Below are 22,815 nucleotides of genomic sequence, written 5' to 3'. Positions count from 1 at the left end.
GCCGCACTTTTTCATTCTGCGGCCGCACAATGATAGTGCGGTCCATACATCTTCAGGTCCCCAAAACACATCTCTCTAAACCTTGTCTTTTGCAGCCGCAAAAAAATTGTTCGGTCCGCACTTTGTGATGGAATTCTGACAATGGCTCTTCAGAGTCTGCGGCCGCACACAGTATTGTGCGGTCCGCACTTTTGTCCATTTTGCCTTGTTTTGGTTCTTGTCCAATTTTTACTCCTTCTTAGTTGATTTTTATTTCGTTGACTCGTTTTCCAATGTTTCTGCAATAAAGCACATTTCATTAGTTCTCGAAAATACCTTTAAGTATTTTTGAGCTAAAACGTAAGTAAAAGAGAGCAAATAAGCAGTCAAAATCCCTACTTATCAGTGGTTTCACATTCCATGTTGAACCCGTTCAGGACTCAGACCGCAGGTACGATCTGATCTTGTAGGCCGAGTTGTTCCACGACCCTCGATCTGATGATGTTGGCTGAGCTACCTGGATCAATTAACACACGCTTAAATCTAGATTTATTTATGCATTCCGATATTACCGGTGCATCATTGTGGGGCTTCACGATCCCCTCAGCGTCTTCGTCGTTGAAAGATAAGGTTCCTTCAGGTACGTAATCCCGAGTCCATTTTTCCCTTATGATGGATACTTTGGTGCGCTTCAGCATCGGCCGCTAGAGAATATCGACCCCACCAATGATCATGTTAATGACGTACTGAGGTTCCTCCTGCTCGGTCTGTTTATTCAAATCCTTGTTCCTGAAGTGGTTCTTGGTCCGATCACTCAGGAACCCTCGGAGATGTCCGTTGTTGAACAGCCGGGCCACCTCCTCTCTTAATTGTCCTGTAGTCTCCTATTCTGTGGCCATGAGTGCCGTGATATTTGCACATTAGGTTAGGATCTCATTGGGCTGGATCATACTGTAGAGATCGAGGCCATCTGATATCTTTGATGCATCCGATGGCAGATACGATAGCAGTGACATCGACGTTGAAGTTGTACTATGATAATCTTGGTGCTTCTTTAGGCCCGACGGGCTTGTCGAAACTGTTTTTGCTCATGAGTCTCCGGTTGTTTTGACCTTGATCATTTCCCCTTTCATTTTTCAAAGGGTTCCGGCCAGACCCACTGCTTCTTCTGTCTCCATTATATGGCTGATACCGATGCTTGTTTGATCTCGATTCACGATCGATGCCCTAAGCTGATCATCTTTGAACCTGATTTTAGATTGATACCAGTTATGGACATCGGCCCAAGTGACGACCGGATATTCTACCAAGTTTTGTTTTAACTGCTATGAATCCAACGAGCTTCGAATGTTGAGTCCTTGGGTGAAAGCCTGAACGGCCCAATCATCAGTGACCGGCGGCAGGTCCATCCGTTCCATTTGAAACCGGTACACGAACTCTGTGAGCATCTCATTATCCTTCCGTTTTACTTTGAAAAGGTCTGACTATTTGGTCTCGACCTTGATAGCCCCGGCGTGTGCTTTTACGAAGGAATCTACAGGTATAGCAAACAAGTTAATGGAATTAGGAGGTAAGTTATGATACCATAATATAACTCCTTTTGATAGGGTCTTCCCGAACCTTTTCAATAAGACAGACTCGATCTCATCATCCTCCAAGTCGTTCCCTTTGGTGGCACATGTATAGGAGGTCATATGCTCATTTGGGTCGGTCGTTCTATTGTACTTAGGAATCTCGGGCATGCGGAACTTCTTAGGGATTGGCTTCGGAGCCGCACTCGGAGGAAAAGGTTTTTGAACGAACTTCTTGAAATTCGGGCCTTTTAATATCGGCGGTACTTCTGGGATTTGGTCTACCCTGGAATTGTAGGTTTCCACCTTTTTGTCATTAGCTTCGATTTTTCTCCTCTTCTGATTCTAGTCATTTTGTCAGTTCCTCGAGCATCTTTATGATCTCGGGGTTAGTCCCCGATTCATTTTCAGTTGGCCTCTCTGCGATCGGTTCATTTCTGCGGGTGATTTCCTAGGATGGATCGGGTTCAATTCTGCTCGGCGCGCGGTTTTGGTTTTGTAACTGTGCTATCACCGCCTGTTGAGCCTGCAACATTTTGAAGATCACCCGTAAATTCATCCCGTCCCCTCCGATGCCTTATGTATTTCGGGCTGCTGATCGGGCTTCACCACAGACGCTATTCTCGGGGTCAGTAGGCAGATTTGCGTCGATGGCCACATGCGAGTTGGCGTCAATCAGGTCAGCGACTAGAATTCCGATGGGATCAACAAGTGGTACCTCGCAACTGGCACTATGTTGTTATTTTCGCCGTGATGATCGGACTCATCGCCAACATGTAGAGGTGCTGACTGAGAGTTAAACATTTTGAGCTTTAATCTGAAATTAGAGACACTCCAATGAACAAGTATAAAGTAGTGTGTGTTATAAAAATTTGTATCGAATAGCCACTATTATCCTTGCCCCCACGGTGGGTGGCAGATTGTTTACCCTCAAAATCGGATAACAATTAAATTTGTAAGTGATTTTAAGGATATGTAGATTTATTTGACACAAATCAGTAAATAAAGACAAATTAAATAAGTAAAGATGAAGTAAGCTCAAACCACACAAGACAATTTGAGCCTTAGTGAGGTATTTGCCCTTGATTTAGGCTCATAACAACAAGCACTGACGAACGAAAGTAGAAGAACTAATAACAAAAAAAATAATGGTATATTGCCTTGGAATGCGTGTTACAACGTACTTTATGAATTATCAGACCCCCTTTATATAGTAGAAGAGTCATACTTTAGGTACAATTCTATAAAAGGTAAAAAATCATTTGATTTACTGACTGTCGGTTCTTTATCGGTACGTGCCGAGATTCCCGCCGTAATATCCATTGGCTATGCTGACAATGTTTCTTCAATGTCATCGTTTGGGGCTAGGATCGATTCCTGGACCATGGCCTCGATATTCTCAAAGGCAGGCGTCCTGTTTCCAGGTTCTAGCCCGGTGGGATTTGGGGTCGATCTTCAGTCCTTTATTGTCATGTCTCGAGCCTGACTTACCATGTCGGAGGGTAGGATGCACCACGAGCTCGATTTCGACCGTATACAATGCAATATTTATGAGATAATTTCCTCCGTTAACAACATATGGGAAATAATATACTTAAACAAGATATTTTATATGATCATCAACTTGGCATCGACTTTAAATAATTGAGAAACAAATATCTCTGTACATAATTTACAAACAAATGAAAAAATTGGAATATATGAAACGCTAGCTAGCGGTCTCCCAACAACCCTCCCAAAGAAAATCCAAAAATGAGTTCCAAGAAATTTAAAAGTAAATATAAAAACAAAAGGCACCATCCTGGTAATATAATTTTGTCTGCGTAAAACACTTGTTGTGGTATTATAGATGAGCTTCATTCCTATTAACAGCGACGCCAAACTCGTGAGCCATGAGGCTGCTGGGATAGGCAGAAGTAGCTCTCAACAAGTTAACATGTCGACCAGCAAAGTGCATTTCATTGAGCGGGCAGCCTGAGCCAGAGCCACCATTTCCAGGGATATTGGTGCAACCAGATGGTCCAGATGGAGGGACTGGACCTCTTTGAAGAGACTGCAATTTCATCAACTCTTTTTCATACAACAACCTGCTTCCTTTTCCTGGTTGGACACAGCACACAAGAACAAGCCCTAAGAATACTAATAATGTGGTATTGAGACTCTTCATCTAAAAACAATGTTGTTCCCAAAGGTTTATCGAGGTCTAACTTTTGACACGTATTCTTTAATTTTATCCGTAGCTTTTTTATGATTAAGGTTTCTATTGAAGATGGGACATATTTATAGGCAGGGGTTTCCTATTGTTCTCTTATAGGATAGGTTTTTGACTGTTGACTGCTACCAAAATTTAATAAAATATATTCCCAGGAACGTGGTTTTGAACTGACATCCAACCAAGGTTTTCTATACTCATCAAATTCTTTGCTAGTAGTAGTTCGTAGTATAATAATATATTAACGAGATAAACCTAAGTGGGATTTTGTACGTAGTTGATGATGCTAAAGTTTGGGGCACGTATTTTGACAAGAAAATTTTCAGATTGTGTCTTCCTACTAGCTCGTTTCGTGGAAATTTTTGGCTGTGGACTAGGCAACTCCTGTTATGGAAATTTCTTGGTAATGAACTAATGCTTTTCCTTTTTAACTTAGTGCATACGTTTCTTTGGTTGCTAATTGACTTTCGGAAGTGATTGAATCAGTGCTTAGTTATTCCAACTATCAATATGCAGAATGTTTTACTTGTCACTATCCCACGTTTATTACTACTATGACTTCTAACCAATTTAATTACTAAAATTACACATGGTGACAGCTAATTAACCAAGTCATTAACCATTCCTAATCCATTCAATTTTGTTATCCCGATCAATTTTTGACTTCTTACAATATTGGAGGAGAAAAATAATTTTCACCCAAATTAAAAGAAAATGAGAGCATGGAAACGTGAACTTTAGATATACAATAGCATCGATGTATAACATCCATTCACTATAAAAGTCAAGTTGTTTTGGAACAAATTTTCATGTTATGTTATAATATATGTTCTAATGTTTATACTTCAATACCACACAAGAAGGGAGGGGGAGGGAGATGATTTGTGTGGTGTCTAATTTTTTGCGTGCACGGATTATAGAAGTATCTGGTTCTTCTATGTGTTCCTTATACTACTGTTGTGGAATAATAAATGCAAAAAGTAAAGAACACAAGCATTTTTACGTGGAAAACACCTGACTCAAAAGGTGAAAAAACCACGACCTACTATTCAGTAGGATTTTCCCCAACACTTCACTAAATCACTGAGTCAAAAATAGCATTTACAAAACTCTTTGTAAACCTAAGAATTACCTCTAACCTTTGTGGCAAACAACCTCACACTGTTGCGACAATTTCAAATTAACACTAATTTGAACACTACACTCAGAGTACCCAGTACAAATGATTCTAAAGAAAGCTGAAAGGTACAACTCAAAAGCCCTCCTACAATTGAACTAAAATAAAAGACAAACACTTGGAACTGGTTCTTCTATCTGGTTCATGTAGCTTCAGGTTCGCACGCATGAATCACACAGGAATTGCTAGAAAAATGCCTTGCTATTTTGCTCTCAACTCTCGTTTAACTTCAACATTTATGCGTGCCTGTAAAATGAAAACATCCTGCAATTTATAGAGTTAGTAGAATAGGAAATACCTATATTTCTAATACTTTACTCTTCCTTGGTGGAAGAGTTTTAGTTATCTTCAACTTGTAAGTTCTCCCTTATCTAGGATAGAGTTCTCTTCGAGTAAGGAGTCATTCTCCTTATCAATTATGCAACATTTTCGTTCAGGAGATATGTCTTGTGCTCAAATTTGCCCGTGTCTGTGTACATTGTGTATGGACCTGGTTCATGCTCGAGTTCCTTTGTCAATCATCAAAACAAACTTAAGCCAATATATTCTATATAACAGCACTTCGCTATAACAAAAAAAAAAATCTGAAATAAACATGGAGATTTCACTTACAATAAGAATGTGCCCATTTACAAAACTCAGAGTACAAAAAAGTTAACAGGGCCCAACTCTAGAAGTGAATTCTAATTAACAGCCAGCTCCTATGGAAGCTCGCATGTAATCTTGAAGTTGGTTGTCATTAGAAAAGCCAGTTTCTTTCCCGTACATAAAAGGTTGAAAGAAGAGCCGGTGATTTCCAAGTTCAGGTCCTGACTCCTGAGCTTTTCGCAGTATCAAGGCAAGAAAATGCTGCACTTATAATTTCGTTTCTAGCTCCTAACAAAATATATCTGCATACATCATTTTAGCTTTATTGGTCAATAGACATTTACAAAGTACATTGTTGGGGCCGGCTATATGAATCATCGTTGTTCATCATATCGCTCAATTTAAGCTCATCTTAGTCCGACAACATATCTAAAGCTTAAATAAATAAAAATTCTAGGAGTACAATTACATATAAATTGTACTACTCGTTCGAATACTGCGACTTCAGAAACTCTAACTCGAGCTGCAAAGCACAGTTTTTCTTCTTCTCATTCTCCAGTTCATTTCTCAGCTTATCAATCACCTCAATCAAATGATCTTTCCTACTCACTTCCACACTGTGGTGTTCCCCATAGAAAATACTTATCAAATTCATTACATTTTGTCTTTGATCATCCAAACTCTTCTTTAAAAACAATAAGCTAGCCAACATTACTTCCATACTAACACTCCCACCTCCGATTTCAGTATGAATTTTTCTATCTCCACTACAAACTATAGCACCATCAACCTCAGACGATTGGCGTGAACCTCCTGGCGAACTTATAGTCGATGTATCTGAACCCAGTTCCTTTTCTTGAATGATGATTTCAGTTTCATCAACATCATCATTTTCTTGTTTTACGCTAATTTGTTGATCTTTTTCAACCGGGAAAACTGGAACAAGTTCAAATCCTTGTACATTGAAATTCCACCCACTGATCCTTCTTTGCTTAGAAATTTCTCCTTGTACTGGATCCTCCTCATTTTCATCATCAGATTTCTTTAAAGACAATTGTCTTTGAATCTTTGATTGTCTGAATCTCTGTTCCACACTCGGCAACCCCTGCAAACATAAGCGGATTTAGAATTTAAATTTAACAGAGTTCAAGGTTTCAAATTCTTTAAAAAATATGAGTTCAAAACTTAATATTTACAATAAAAGAAAAGCCGGTCCGGTGTACTAAACTCCCGATATGCGTGAGGTTCGGGAAGGGCCGGATCACAAAGGGTCTATTGTGCGCAGTCTTACCCTGCATTTCTGCAAGAAGCTGACCCGTGACCTCCTAATCGCATGACAACAACTTTACCAGTTATGCAAGGCTCCTTTAGAACTTAATATTTACAATAAATTCTCAAAATTAAAGATCATTTGATTCTCAAATTTTTGCAAGAGACTGTTTCCACGGCTCGAATCCGTGACCTACTGATCACATGACAGTAACTTTATCAGTTACGCGTTAGAACTTAATATTTACAATAAATTCTCAAAATTTAACTATATGTCCACCCTACCTGCAAGATGTGCTTAACCAAAAAATCAGGACCTTTATTACTGCACTTAAAGAAAGGATGTTTCAACAATTTCTCTGCTGACGGCCTTTTAGATGGATCTTGATCAAGACATAATCCTACCATATCCTTAAAAGATTTGGAGAATTTCTTGTAATTCTTGCTGTTTCTTGTTTTCTCATAATCAGAAAACCGAAATTTCTTTGTGATTTTCATGAACAAGGATTTTGAAGGAGGAAGATGAGACAGTGGAGGCCGTCCATGTGCTAATTCCAAAGCAGTAATACCAAAAGACCAAATATCAGCCTTGAAACTATACCCTGTATGTGAATGTATCACTTCAGGTGCCATCCAATAAGGTGTTCCAGCTACGTCAGTGAACATTAAACACGAAGAAGAGGACGAATACGACGATCCATAAGCTGAAATTGGTTCATAAATTGATGCAGAAACTCCAAAATCCGCAAGCTTTATAGTTCCGTCAGAATCAATCAGTATGTTCCCTGATTTAATATCGCGGTGAAGATGGCCTTGATTATGAAGATATGCCAATGCATTGAGTGTTTCTTTTAGGACTATCGCGATACATGGCTCGGATAAACCATCAGGAAAAGCAGAGGAAATTATGGATTGCAAAGAACCAGCAGACATAAAAGGCATGATTACCCAAATATAATGATCAACAGTGAAAGAACAGTGTGCTTTAAGGATATTTGGATGAGAAAGAAGGGACATGGTTTTAGCTTCACGTCTAATGTTGTCAAGATCAGCTCTTGATTGATCAAGATCAATGGCTTTGATTGCTACAACAGAGGAGTTCATTGGTAGACAAATGGCCTTGTATACAATTGCACTAACACCTTTACCAATCTCATCAAGAATTGTATAGCATGTTGAGTCTAAAGGATACTGAATTTTTTTGTGCTCTTCTTGATCATGTTCTTCTTGATTATAAGCCATGAACCTTTTGGTTTTGAGAAATGGTTGTTTCTGTTTTTTTGTTTTAACTTGTTGGAAAGAAAGACATAAGTATGGCAAATTTATGAATGGAGTTACCTCAAGAAGATGAAAGAAAGTTTAAAAAGGAAAGGATACAGAGAAGATTGAAGTGGTTTTCCTGTGAAAGATTGAAAAAAGGAGGTTTATCCAGGGCGGTGACATATTTATTTCATTACTTTTATAGTTTTATAGTAAAGTGTGTGCATGTGAATTTTCAACTACCTTTTTCTCGAGTTAGCCAGATGAGGATCAGGGATAATTGGCTTCATTGTCCAGTTTTGAGGCATAGCATTACGTATTATCAATCCTATAGCTTCATTAGTCGTTACCATTCAAATTTTCTTTCTATGAACGCAAGTATTATCATACCTAAATTGCAATGGCCATTTGGTTAGAAGAGGGAATTGTCAGAATCCACAACTTGGTCTAGTAATTTCTAATTAATGGATTTGGACCAGGCCCATAAGGTTCTGGCACACGGGTCAAACATGTATGTGAATCCGAATCGTAACCACAACAGATGAGCTACATTTATCATCTGCCTTCAAATTAAAGTGAAAATAGCACGGGCTAATCAGTTTTCAGACCGATAATTGAAAAATAATCAGTATTTGCAAAGTTATTGAAAAATGCCATTATTTTGTTGCAACAAAAAGTTCCAGCATAATATACTGAAGATTGGTGCACATGTATATGAACTTCCAGCATATTATACTGGAACTCCAGCACATGGAAAGTTCCAGCATAATATGCTGGAGATTGGAGCACATGTGTATGAAATTCCAGTATATTATGCTGGAATATTTTCCGAATTTTGAACAGTGTTTCGTTCAGATTTATCTTTGCATGAAAAGTGATTAAATTTCGATTACTTTTGAAACTGTGGTTATTTTTTAATTATCACTTGTAAATCTGACTATTTTTGAATTTCACGCCAAATTAAGGGTTTGGAGCAATTGACAATTGTCATATCTTCCTAGCAGTTTATCCTCAAACGAGAAAGCAATTGTTGTTATAACTTATAAGCCATAGAATTCACATACAATTTAGAGTTTGAATTTCACTTCATTATTTCCCTAAATTACATTAAAATCGCCTGGTGTTAAGCTAAACTTCTCAGTAGAAGCCCCCCCCCCCCCAAACCCCAAAACCCTATTTAAAATACTAGTTTTAGAGTACGCAAGTTGCACGTGTATATCATACTAATAAATATGAACTTTTTAGAAATCACATAAATAAATATTGTAAGAAATATTTTTTATGCTAATAAAATAAAATCTAAAGGAAAAAAGTCATTACTACAATATTGGCCTCATATGTGAATTTGATATGGTGAGATAAATACATTTTTTCCATTATATTAAATCTTTTTTATTCGTATCAAATATTTACATCAAATCATTATGGTTAAGTGAAATATTAAGGTGAGAATATGTATTAAATAACTATGATTTAATGATAATAATATTCATGAAGATATTCCTGATGTATTGATTGATTTTAAAGTATTATACATAGGAAATTTTTAATTGTTCAAATAAGTAAATTCAAAGTCCTAAAAACAAGGAAGGACTATGGATTCATATTGGATACCTACAATTTATTTTTATTTTTTGTGTGGTCAATACAAGGATTCTTGTTAACGAAGATAGACAAAAATCTCCAAGTTAGGAAACATTATGTACATCAGAACCCTAAGATCAAGGAAGGGCTATGGATCCATAGCTAGCATGTGTATCATTTAATACTCACATATAACGTTACTCTGAGTCCCAAACCTAATTGTGGTTTTTTTTGGACTCTAGCGACCATAATAGGTAAAAAAAAATAAAGACTGAGCACTATTTTATATATAGCACGGTTATTCATCGCGCTATACCTTAACGAACTTAAAATGGACGGAAAGGTATAACGCGCATATATACCGCGCTATAGTATAGCGCGGTATATATGCGCGCTATACCTACTTTTCCATTTTTTATTCCAGCAGCGGTCCCCCCTCCCCCCCAATTTTAACGAAAAAAAGCTCGGTTGGAGCCCACTGGTCCCACAAAAAGTGTAGATTATCGGTATTGTAATAAGCTAACATCGTATCTAAGGCGTTATCGTGTAGTGGGTTGCTAGTTTCGGCTCCAAATTATCAAATATTCAACTTTAAAAAAAAATTAAAATCGAGGTATTCCGACTTATTTTTTGTTAAAACTCATGTATAAAAAATGCCTATTAGTTATTTTTTTACTGTGTTCTATGTTATTTTGTGATTATTTTGCGATTTAATTAATTTTTTTATTTTTTATCCGGATTATATAATTAGTGTGCTAAAAATATTAGTAAAGTAGAGAAATTATTATTTTATAAATAATTAATATTTTTTGTTATTATAAAAAATGATAATTAGTTATTTTTTACTGTGGTATATGTATTTTCGTGATTGTTTTGTGATTAAATCAATTTGTTATTTTTTATCCGGATTAGATTAATTATGTGCTAAAAGATTAGTAAAATAGATAATTGTTATTTTAGGAATAATTAATCTTATTTAGATGTTATTGTTGTACATATATTAATATGTGACTTTAATATTGTTTAGTTCCCTGTAGTGTTATATTATGCCTGTAATTTTAATATAGTGCCCGTAATTGTAATGTAGTGCCCTTTAGTGTAGTAAAATGTAGTGCCCTTTTGCGTAGTATCTTTGTAGTTATTGAAATTAATCATTTAATTTTCTGTTAGCCCCAAAAATATCTGAAAAAGATGATAGTTCAAATACAAACTCTCTCGAATTCCAGTCAACAAACGTAAGAAAATAACATTAAAAAAAAATATTTGTCAAACTAAGTATTTTTATATGAATGTTTAATAATTAAAGCATGTATAGTTATGAAAATTAATTATTTAATTCTATTATACTCAAAAATAAGTGAGTAAGAAAATAAATATATAAAATAATAAACTAACATATAAAATAAGAAACAAACATATAATATAAGAAACTAACATATAATATAATAAACAAACATATAAAATAGTAAACTAACATATAAAATAATAAAGTAACATATAAAATAATAAACTAATATATAAAATGATAAACCAACATATAAGATAATAAATTAACATATAAAATTATAAATAGAAAATGTATCAACCTAAGTAACAATATAGTAAAAATATCGAATAAATTTTAATATTAAAGATATTGCAATATATTTAAAGATATTAAGCAATTAAAAAGAAAAATATTTTAATTAATATTGTTCAATTTACAGTCATCATCATGGAGGTTCCGCCTGTGCATCCCGAACCTGCATCACTAGAGCTAATGTTGCTACATGCCGACCATAGATCTTCATACATATGGGATGAGAAATGTTTGTCCCAGACATTCTGCGCCAGACGTATAGACAATATGTGGGGTTCATTAAGGCCCACTATAGGTGTTTAACGGATGGGCCGGGTTGAGAAAAAGGTGACCGGTCAGTTCCCAATCCGGGCCGATTATCGGTTTTTTCAAACCGGGCTTAATGGGTCCGGGTCCATTCGAGTAAAAAATGAACCGGAAGGTTTACGGGTCCAAGGAGCCGGACCGGGCCGGGTTAGTATTACTTTTTTTTAATATATTTTGTATATCTACCATAATTTATATTAATATAAAGTAAACATATAAAACAAAAAAATAATCTTCTTATAAAAAGAGTGTTTGAATAAAAGGATGCAAATGCTTTAAAATCTTTATATTTGAAATTTTGAATATTTCATTAAGAATTTAAGATAATAGAATATAATGAAGATGGGAAAAAAAATTGCATTTATAATTTGCAAGTGCTTTTTTAATTTTAAATTTACAAATTGAAGTTTACATTTAACAACAAGTAAATTAACGAAAAAAGAGTAAATTCAAAGGTTTTGCATTGCCTTAGTAAGTTCTTCATAATCAATATGAACTTCTTGGCCATCTTCTGGAGTGTTAAATTCAGATGGGTTATCATATGTTAATATATCTCTAAGTTTCTCGTCTTCTGGTCTATCAACATTTTCATGTCCCTGATTTCTTCGTTCCGATCTAATCCAATCTCTGAAACATACTAAAACTTCCAAAACATTGCTTCTCAATGAGTGACGGGTGTCTCCAAGTTGTTATCTTGCTTGACTAAATGCACTCTCTGATGCAACAGTTGAAATTGGCACATTCAGCACGTCCCGAGCCATAGCGGAAAGAACATAAAATTGCTTTTCATTCTCATGCCACCATCCCAACGGTGAAAATTCCTTTGTGCAAGGCTCCTTTTACTTTTACAAGTAGAATTAAAGTTCATCAATGTTCCTGCTACTGTTTGAGTGGTAGGAAATGTAGACCAAATATTAAAACCATCAAAGACTTCATCATCATCCATAGTAGTAGAAGTGGTACAATGCATAGTGGGATTAACATTGCCTACATTAAGAGCAACATCATCAACTATATTTGCATAATAATTATATAATTATTGTAAATAATTATTTAGCTTGTTCATACAACAATATATATATGGGGTTTCAGTTGGTCCAATCTCCATATAAGTATATAAAGCATTGATTAATTGGTGACAATCAGACATCTTAATAGAAGGATTTAAAACAACACAAATTAAGTAAATTGGAGGAATTGGAAAGAAATATATTTTTTGAATTTTGCTTGTATTTTTTCAACAGCATCCTTATATTTTTCTTTCTTCTTAAATTCAGAGAGTAGAAAAGAAATTTCAGCTATATGTACTAAAGCCATAGTAATAGTAGGGTAATATGCTCCAGAAAACTCAACAGTAGCTGTATAAAATTTATGTAAAAATTTAACAACATCATTAATGGCCTCCCAAGTAGTAGTCGTTAACATATGATTTGGATCAGTACAATGCGCATTAGCAATTTCAGTTATTGGCAATCTATATTTGTAGTAACATTTTAAAAATAAGTATGTATAATTCTATCTAGTAATAATTTCGTCTGGCATGAATCTGGGGTTAAGGTTATGCTCAATATACTTATTCTTAAATTTCCTAATTCTAGATTGTCTATTATTTCCTTGAATAACACCAACTGCTCTTCTAACATGAGTAATCTCAGTTGAAAATAAATCAAGGTCACTTTTAACAATTAAATTATAAACATGACATGCACACCTAACATGAAAAATTTCGTCAAGTGGTGGTTGCAAATGCAGTCTTAATATTGAAATTGCGGCATTATTGATAGAAACATTATCAAAAGACATATACAATACTTTTTTCTTAAAATTATAAAATTCAACAACTTCGCAAATAATAGTACTTATAAACATAGCAGTATGACTCTGATATTCATCATATTTAAAAGCGATAATACGTTTTTGCATACAATAATTATCATCTATCCAATGACATGTAATTGTCAAATAATTATTTTCATTAACAGCATGGCCAATATCAGAAGTTAGAGAAACTCTACAAGGAAGGTGGTCAAACAAATAACGTATGTATGTTTGATATTGTCCATGAAGTCTAAAGATATCAGATCTACAGGTACTTTTAGGGATACCTTTAAATAAAGAATTATAAATCCTTTGAATATGCATAATAAGATATGATGAAGAAGCAAAAGAAAAAGGTAGATAACCCAAAGCAATCATTTTTGCTAACTCCTCAAGATCCTTCATTTTATCATATTTCATAAGTCCTCCAGTACTAGGGTTTAGAGTTTCTTGATTTTGATCTAAATCAGAACCCCATTCTATAGGATGCTCAATTCTCATATGTCTACTAAGTGTCCCAGTCCCCTCCTAATTGTCCTCCAGTCTTATGTTTAAAATCATCTTTACAAAGTCTGCATCTAACTCTATCAGTATTCTCTATTTCGTCAAAAAATTTTCAAACCTTACTTCTTTTTCTCCGATTAGTAGTCGGGGCCACAGGTGATATACTACTAGCACCACGACCACCACCCATGCTACCAACTCCAACACTACTAGGTGTAAGTGGTGTCTCATCTTCAATTTCTAATTCATTATCTTTTATACCGAAATCTTCCTGTAATTGTTCATAATTTATATTATTATTAGGTAATGTTTCGGAAATATGTGTAGTCATTTAAATTACTACCAGATATTGAAGTAGCACCTCTTTTTCTATTTTCTCGATTACCCCGATTAGCAACCTTATTACAAACTCTTTTTGCAGCATTAAACATATTGTAAAAATTTAACTACTAGCAAAAATTAAATATGCAAATAAAATAGTAAATAAGAGAATGAGTTGGAGGGAGTGCACCGAATTCGGCAATAAATTGAACACTTGATGATTTTGCAACTCTAATTTTACCACGAAGATACGTCAGTTGTTCAAAGTTTGAAGTTCAATTGTTCAAACTTCAAATAATAAATAATATGATAAATTAAATTCCAAAAATAATGAGAGCCAAATAGTTGATTGCACTTTAGGTGAAGAATGAGAGAGTGATAATTGAGAATATGAGTTTGAGAAATGAGAGATGAGTGAAGAAATGAAGAAGAGGTGGGGTGTATTTATAGTTTTTCAAAGGGCTAAATTAGTAATTACTAAAAATATTTTTTTTAAAAACAATTACCCAAAAAAGGGATATTTTTGCAATCCGACCGTTGGGCAACGGCCAAATTGAAGTTGACTATTGCCAACAGTCATTTCACTTAAACAAAATTCAGATTTATAGCCGTTGAACCGGTCCGGGCCGATTAACCGGTTCAACAATAATTTTCGTTCACCGGGTTTGACCGGTCCAGTTAACCGAATTTTATTTTATAAACGGAGCAACCCCCTAACCCAGCCCACCCGTCCCCCTAACTACCAGTCCGGGCCGGTCCGAATTTCAACCGGTTTGGGCCGGTGCGGAAACGGGTCAACCCGGCCCGTTTGACAGGCTTAGGGCCCACCCACTCCATCCCCGTATAGTCAGACTCCTTAAGGATACGAGTTTCTACATGATCATAGAGATCAGCCGGTTGCAGTTCGACTAGGCGTTGATCACGGCTATGATAGAGGGGTGGCGACCGGAGACACACATGTTTCATATAACCATCGGCGAGGCGACCATCACGCTTGAGGATGTGGAGGTTCTTTTCGGGCTGCTGGTTGATGGGTTGCCTGTAGCTTACCCGCATGCTCTCAGAGAATATAGGGGATTGCATTACCTGCATATGTTGCAGCGGCTCATCAAATTCCAGCCAGCGGTGGATATGACATTGAGTGGAGCCACTCATTTGTAGCTAACGCCCGTCCGGTAGCATCGGGAGGCAATGGATGCGGAGATTACAGATGATTCACCATCGGAAGTTATCGATCGGCACACAAAATTAGTGCTGCTGTTGATGTTTGGTGGTGTACTATTCCCGAACACTTCGGGAAACCTATTTAGCTTGAGATTTCTACATTATCTTGAGCAGCTAGATGATTTGCCTGGTTACAGCTGGGGTGAAACTGTTCTAGGTTACCTATATAGGCAGATGTGTCGGGCGTCCATTGGCACCCAGAGAGACGTTGCCGAATTTTTACCGCTACTGCAGGTGAAAACTTAGTCAATTCTTTTCATGATTATAACATACATATGGTGAGAATACCTTAAATTTTACATCCACAATCTATATTAGGTTTGGGCCTGGGAGCGATTCCTGCAGTTCTAGCCACCTCTATCACCCATCGCTCTGGATGTACCACCTCTAGCATTTCTCCCTTTAGCTTGGAGGTGGGTTGATAGGCGAGGCTACGGACGCGAGGTCGAGGCTCGACATCATCTCCTCTATTACAAAGATTTATTGGATTTGCTTGAAAGTGCGCATGTACATGTATTCTTAAGTTTACTTGGCCTGGCTTTATATGTGTTGTGTTTACTCACGATTCCAGTGTTTTATTAATAGTTCTTATAGAGGCCATATAGTGACGCGCTCATAGCTGGTTTGCCCGATTATTGCTCCTGCGGCCGAGCTATATGGAGCTCTTATGTCCCACTGATATGTATCGATATTGTCGAGCATCATGCCACCGAGCGAGTCCTTCGCCAGTTTGGTAGACCGCAACTTGTACCTATTCCACCCGCTTGGCTTAGGACACATTACCAGCGGGATGATCGTTCCAGGGTTGACCAGACAAACTTGAACTGGATAGAGGCCCAGATTGAGGTTTGGGACCAGAGGTATGACCTGATTCCTCCACCCCCTGCACCTGAGCATACAGATGGCGAGCATGAGTATATGGGCTGGTATCACATCGTTACCCGACTTCATGTCGGGAATCCCGTTCATCGCGCTGGTGGTCGATACATTCCATACGCTGGGAGGCAGGAGGCACTGGTATGTTATTTGTTATACTTACTTATAACGTTAAATTATCATTCCGTAATTAATATTTGACATGTTATACAGGATATTGGATTATATCAATTCTACCAGTTAGGACTACAGATGCTACTGCATACCGGCGAGGGAGCGGCAGCTTTGCATAAGTATGGCCATCGGGTTACAGATCTGGCTGCCCAGACATTGAGGCGTGCCCGAGATGATGAGCGATTAGGATACGAGGCTGCTTATGTGCAGCCAGAGGAGAACCATCACAGGCCACCAGTGGAGCCTGGACATGGTAGACGTGGCAGGCATGGCAAGAGAGAAAGAGGTGTCCCACGAGGTCGTGGTAGTCGGCGAGGATGGTGTCCCTTGAAAGGGGGCGTTGAGGCACCCGTAGAGGATATTAGAGATCATCAGCCGGTTGACCACCCTGAGCCACATGATCCTCCTCATGATATGCCGTCATTCAGCCTGCAGCTGTCGCTAGGGACTTCGCAGTTGACCCCGTCAGCTTCATTGTTGATCGTGGGCACGATCATTACGCAACAGGAGTGGGATTAGTATTTTCCTGATCGACCAGGGCCATCAACGATTGCCGAGGATTGTCCAATACGAGAGGTGAATAATGGGCGATGACTGAGTTACGGCTCATCATCGGGGGCTGCTAAGGATGTTTCACATACTTCATCTACTCCAGTGCACCCCGATGTTCTGACAGAGTAGTGTGTCGCTACTCAGGCGCATGTTTGTTTGTATTAATATTATTTCTATTTGTTTTTATCTCATTGATTAGTCATCAATATATAAAGCGTTTTTATTTTTTTTAAAGACATCATCATAGCCCTTCACGGAGGCCACTTTGTGCGATATTGACATGCCAGAGACGAATGATTTTATTCAGGAGCCCGCCAAGACCATGGTATGATCATTAAATATTTTTTAGCTAATACGTACGTTAGTAATTTATATTTCATGTATCAAAATATCTTATTATTCTGTAGGTTACTGCTGGACCGATGGCCGCTTCTACTGAGTCTGCCAGCCTTATCGACGATCATGCTGCAGCGCATCCTTCGATAAAGAGGCGATGTGATGAGGATGATCCTGATAGCATAACCGAGCGGGATGGGATGCATCTCAGGTCAGCCAATGCTTTAAAGCATACAGGCTGTGGGACACATTTATATTTATTATTATCTGTATATATGACATTAAATATATAATAGCAACATTATTTATGTTTTACATAATTTGCGCATGTGTTTTTATTTCTCGGGTTATTTATTAGTTTAATACTACAACACAAAAAAAACCGTCAACTTAACATAATTTGAATTCGGTACAATTAATTATAATACATGACACGTAAAACATAAAGATAAAATACTACACGCAATACATCCATGTGTTTATTTAGTAACTATCGCCCATTATTCTGTGCTTCAACCACTTAAATTTCTCTTCCAACCTATTTTTTTCTTCTTCTGCCTTTTTTAGTTTCTCCTTTACTGCCGCAAGTTGTTGTAGTTTAAAGATCTGGAGTTCGTATTCACCGGTCATATTTCAAATATAGTGCAAACATGATTTGTAGTATTTCATGTTAATGGGTTCATCATACCATTCTTGAAATTCACATTGATTTTCGTCCTACCAATGGGGATTATAACACAACACTATTAATTAACATGTTATATAAAAAATATTAACAAATATTTTTTCCAAAATAATAACTTACAAGTTGTTGACAGATCCAACGCTTGCACCCCAGATTGCAATTTGACCAACATGGCCTCAAAATCGCACGTTTGCCACAATAACACCTTGTATGTCATTGCGTCCAGACATTTTCGTAATGCAAGAAAAATAAAAAATTAATGGAATTTTTTTCTATTTGTTTTGTTAAGCGCAAATAATAACTAAAACGCACTAGGCTTTTATAGGCAGCTATTACACATAACGCATATTGGTGACGCGCTATGTTTCGCGTGATAATAATTCTTTAGGGTACAAGACAGCTTTTCTAGAACAACAACTTTTTCAGGTCAACAAGACAATACACATAACGCATATTGGTGGCGCGCTATGATTCTTTAGGGTATAAGATAGCTTCTTAAACTGAATCAAGAGATTTGTATTCAAAGACCATTTGAAGAAACATTACAACATCCATTTCAAAAATGCCACTAATATTTAATAAGTGGTTTAAGAAGAGGCAAAAGGTTGAAGGTTATTCATTAGATCCCCATGGAACACGTCTTAACACTATCGATCCCTACCTTAAAAAAAATATGCTAGGTTGCTATACTGATTTGGTTGATGACAAGTGATATGGTGTTCTGCGTCCCTTGGAAAATAAACCTATCAATATACACACTGATCTCAAAGTTGTAGGGCACATTATTGAGGGTGAAGCGCATTCTACAAATCCTGAAGGTATGCAAAAAACTACAATGGGTTCCCCTTTACTCAAAACGAGTGATTATGAAGTACTATGTCGCTGGCATGGGCTTGTTGTGTCATAAGCATTGTCTGCAACCTTCCAAACAAACACACACAAAGATGAACCAGAAGTAATTCAGCATTTGATCTAGGAGATTCTAGATATGGAAAAGGCACAAGATGTTCATCATGCAATAGATACCTGGGAGAAACGAAGGATCAGTACTGGGATTTATTAGAAAATAAAATATTGCATAGAGACAATGGTTATCCTATTTTCCTAACAGTTATTGAGTGGGAGGGACTACCTAAGTTTCTACCACAGACGTTGGACGTAGGAGTCCCATATTATTGTAGATATTAAGCAAGTGGTCTTATTGACGATAGCAATGAAATACGAGAAATGTGTGTCAAGTAGGGCCTGGATTACAATGCCATCGGTTCCGAACACTACTAAAAATTCGACAAAAACCGACCAACTTTGGTCGGTCAAAAAACCGACCAAAAAACCGACCAAAGTTGGTTGGCTTTTTAAAATATTTTTTTTAATTTTTTTTTTTACGAACCGACCAACTTTGGTCGGTTTTCTTTGGCGCAAAAATGCGAGAAACTATTTTTGAGTCCCGCGAAATTTATGTTTCAAGAAACCGACCAACTTTGGTCGGTTTTTCAATTAAAATAAATAAAAATTAATATTAAAAAAACCGACCAAAATTGGTCGGTTAATTCGGCGGGTCATTTAAAAAACCGACCAACTTTGTTCGGTAATTTTACTTTTTAATAAAACCGACCAACTTTGGTCGGTTATTTTCGTGCGAAAATACAATTAAAGAGTATAAATCAAATAAAAGACAATCTTAAAATAAAATGTACCAATGGTCTAGTGGTAGAATAGTATCCTGCCACAGTATAGACCCCGGTTCGATTCCCAGATGGTGAATCTTTTTATTACATAATTAAAATACCGACCAACTTTGGTCGAAAAAAACCGACCAACTTTGGTCGGTTTGTTTTGCAATATTTGGTTTTTGAATTTAATTGACTGACCAAAGTTGGTGGGTAATTTCCGACCAACTTTGGTCGGTATTCCTTTCCGACCATAAAAATACTGTCCACAGATAAATGGTCGCATTTTGGTCGGTTTTTGGCTATTATCGACCAATATTTGTTAGTTTTTTTGGTCGATTTTTACCGAATTTCTAGTAGTGGAAGGGTGCGTACATGATGTTGACGAAGAAGATGAAAACAGTGATAATGAAATAGTGCCAGACAACGACGATAATGGCGAATGACAATTTTCTTTCTTTCTTGGGGTGTATGTTAAATTGTTGTAATGAAATATTAATGCTAAATATCAATTAGATTTAACCCTATTGGAAACATAATTTTATTTCATACATTTTACAAGCTGAACATTTACATACATTTATTACAACAAGTTACTACAACAAAACACTACGTGTATCCTTGATAATTGTGCATATTGGATGAACTTCCACCGGGAGCTGAATTACCACCGCTACCCAAACCAGCTGAAGGACATTTATGATGGCCGTGTCCTGTTTGGGAACATATGCCACATTTACGCGCATAAACGGTATCACCAACATCCATTTGGTTCCGTATACGCGTTCTTTTTTGCACTTGTCGTTGACGCACATAATCCTTGTTACACACCATTTTGAATGGTTCCAACGGCCAATAATGCTCAGCACCCACTGGCTGCAACTATCCACTATAGGTGTTTAAGTAAGCATCAACACTATATTCTTTATCAACATACCATGTTGCCGCGAAACCTGTATGTTGAAAACACTTCATGGCATGCGAACACGACATGTGATAGATGGACCTTTTTCCATAAGAGCATAACCTTCTGGCTTCATTGACAGTGTGTGTATTATTCCCTCAATTGTGAAGAATATCAGTGCGAACTTCAAAAATATTTCGCTCGTTGCAAAACTGCAAAAATGAATACCATTGTGCTCGCTTCCTGTATTTCTCAAATCTTTTCATTGGTATTGGCATAAATTCAACACCCATTTCCATCAATGACAATGCACCTCTAGATCTTTCAACAAACCTCTCCGCCATCTGCTTGAATGACATCCATACCATGGTAGTGACATGCAATCCACGTGTAGACTTCAATAATCCGTTGAAAGAATCTGACACATTTGTAGTCAGAATTCCCCATCTTCTGCCACCATCCGCATGCAAAGTCCACTTGTCAAGCTCATGTCGCATCAACCAACTATAGGCTCCTTGGTCTTCCTGCCTGATCAATTCCATTCACCTCCTGAATTTACACTCTTGGGATAAGCCCTCTGGAAGTTGGCCTTCAGGTGCCTCACGCAGTAATGGTGGTAGGCATACTGTTCTTGACATGCACGCAAATTCTGTACAGAACTTAAAATACCGCCATGCCGATCAGATATTAGACAAATACCTGAACGCTGTCTGACAACGTGCTCCTTCAAGTGGTTCATAAATAATATCCACGTCTCTTGGCTTTCATGGGAACAAATAGCAAATGCTAGGGGAAATATACTTCCATTAGCATCTACTGCAATGGCGATCAACAACTTAATATCATATTTTTCATAGACATGAGTGCCATTGATGGATATTACCGGCCGACAATGCACAAAACCATCAATGGCTGGTATGTGTTCTGGTATTCCCAGACTCCGCTCAAGTTTCCATTCAACAACTGTCCCGGGGTTAAAGTGTTGCAATGCGTCCATGTACCTGGGTAGAGAGGCAAATGATTTATCCTAGTTACCATAAACAATGTCAAACGCACGTTTGCGCCCGAGAGATGCCTTTCTTTTGGTAATGGTACAACATCCATATACCTGGTGGACAAATGTTATACACTCTTTGATTTTGTACCTTATAGATGCTTCAATGTGTGGAATCAAGAAAAGAGAAATCAAGTCAATATTCAATTTAAAATGATTCCCACTGAATGTGTCCATTTCACAATTGTGGGTGCCAATGTATTTACCCACAACCCACATATTTGTTTTCAGCTTCCTCGCATGCAGCATCCAATTACAACCTTGAAACCATCTATGACAAATAACCTTGTATACTTTCGGAGATGACTCATGAACCACGATCTCACGACACTCTTTTATGCTGTATATTCGTACCGCCCTGCTTAGGCACACTTTATCAGCAAAAAGCATGCCCTTTGACACCACCGCTGGTCTAGATTCATCCCACATTACTGTCCGAATTTCTTCAGGATCCCTTGTGAAGGCATCCACATCCGACATACTTAGCAAATAATCAAGGTAGGGAATCTCCCTTGAATGAAATGGCACATGTGACTCGTACACTATTGGTCTAACGGGAGGTGGAGTATGCTCCCTCATCAAATCATGTTCAGCATTCTCGTCCTCATCATCATCACCCTCATCAGGGAAGGGTGTGTCATCTCTAAACTCATCATCATTGTTGTCATAATTACTATTCTCTTCATGACTCTGCGCATCTGCCAGATCATGCTTAAATATGTCGTCTTCGGGTAATTGAGTAAGGACATGACCTTCAAGTTGCTCGTTTTCACTACACAACCAATAAAATAATGAGTTTCTCAAATTCATCCAAACTTTACATATAAACTTTGTTACTTCACTTACAAATCATAATGTGTTGATATCCCATGATGCACATTATCCTGTTGATGATGACTCCCAGATGGACCATCATATTCCAACACACCAAAACTAGACATATTTCAATTGGCCGTTGGTTCATAACTTGTAAAATTCATATCTGGCCGGCACCCTATGAAATATATGAGTGTTAATACAAATTCAATACATAAAAATAAATATCGTACATAACACAAAGGACAATTGAAGTTACCACTCGGCTTGTGGATTATGTAAACTAGGGGAAAAATTATTTCCTCGCTCCTCATTCGTCCATGGAGATAAGTTTAGATCAGGTCAAACTCTTTCAC

General features: G+C 37.2%; 2 protein-coding genes across 2 annotated transcripts; one reads left to right on the top strand and one right to left on the bottom strand.

The window, feature by feature from the left end:
• Positions 1-5,828: 5,828 nt before the first annotated feature.
• Positions 5,829-8,205, bottom strand: LOC104098830 (serine/threonine-protein kinase BLUS1). The gene is made up of 2 exons (XM_009605658.4): positions 7,082-8,205; positions 5,829-6,632 (listed from the first exon to the last, which is right to left on the bottom strand). Exons 1-2 carry the CDS (start codon positions 8,036-8,038, stop codon positions 6,009-6,011), a joined length of 1,581 nt encoding a protein of 526 aa, XP_009603953.1. The 5' UTR covers positions 8,039-8,205; the 3' UTR covers positions 5,829-6,008.
• Positions 8,206-15,359: 7,154 nt separating this feature from the next.
• On the top strand, positions 15,360-16,961 carry LOC138894481 (serine/threonine-protein phosphatase 7 long form homolog). The gene is made up of 3 exons (XM_070179180.1): positions 15,360-15,626; positions 15,987-16,409; positions 16,482-16,961. The coding sequence occupies exons 1-3, from the start codon at positions 15,360-15,362 to the stop codon at positions 16,959-16,961; spliced, it is 1,170 nt and encodes a 389-aa protein (XP_070035281.1).
• The last annotated feature ends 5,854 nt before the right edge of the window (positions 16,962-22,815 follow it).

This window comes from Nicotiana tomentosiformis, chromosome 6, assembly GCF_000390325.3.
Source record: "Nicotiana tomentosiformis chromosome 6, ASM39032v3, whole genome shotgun sequence".
Classification (NCBI taxonomy): Eukaryota; Viridiplantae; Streptophyta; class Magnoliopsida; order Solanales; family Solanaceae; genus Nicotiana; species Nicotiana tomentosiformis.
Note: the sequence above shows the minus strand (reverse complement) of the source record. Positions and strands in the feature narration are given on the sequence as shown.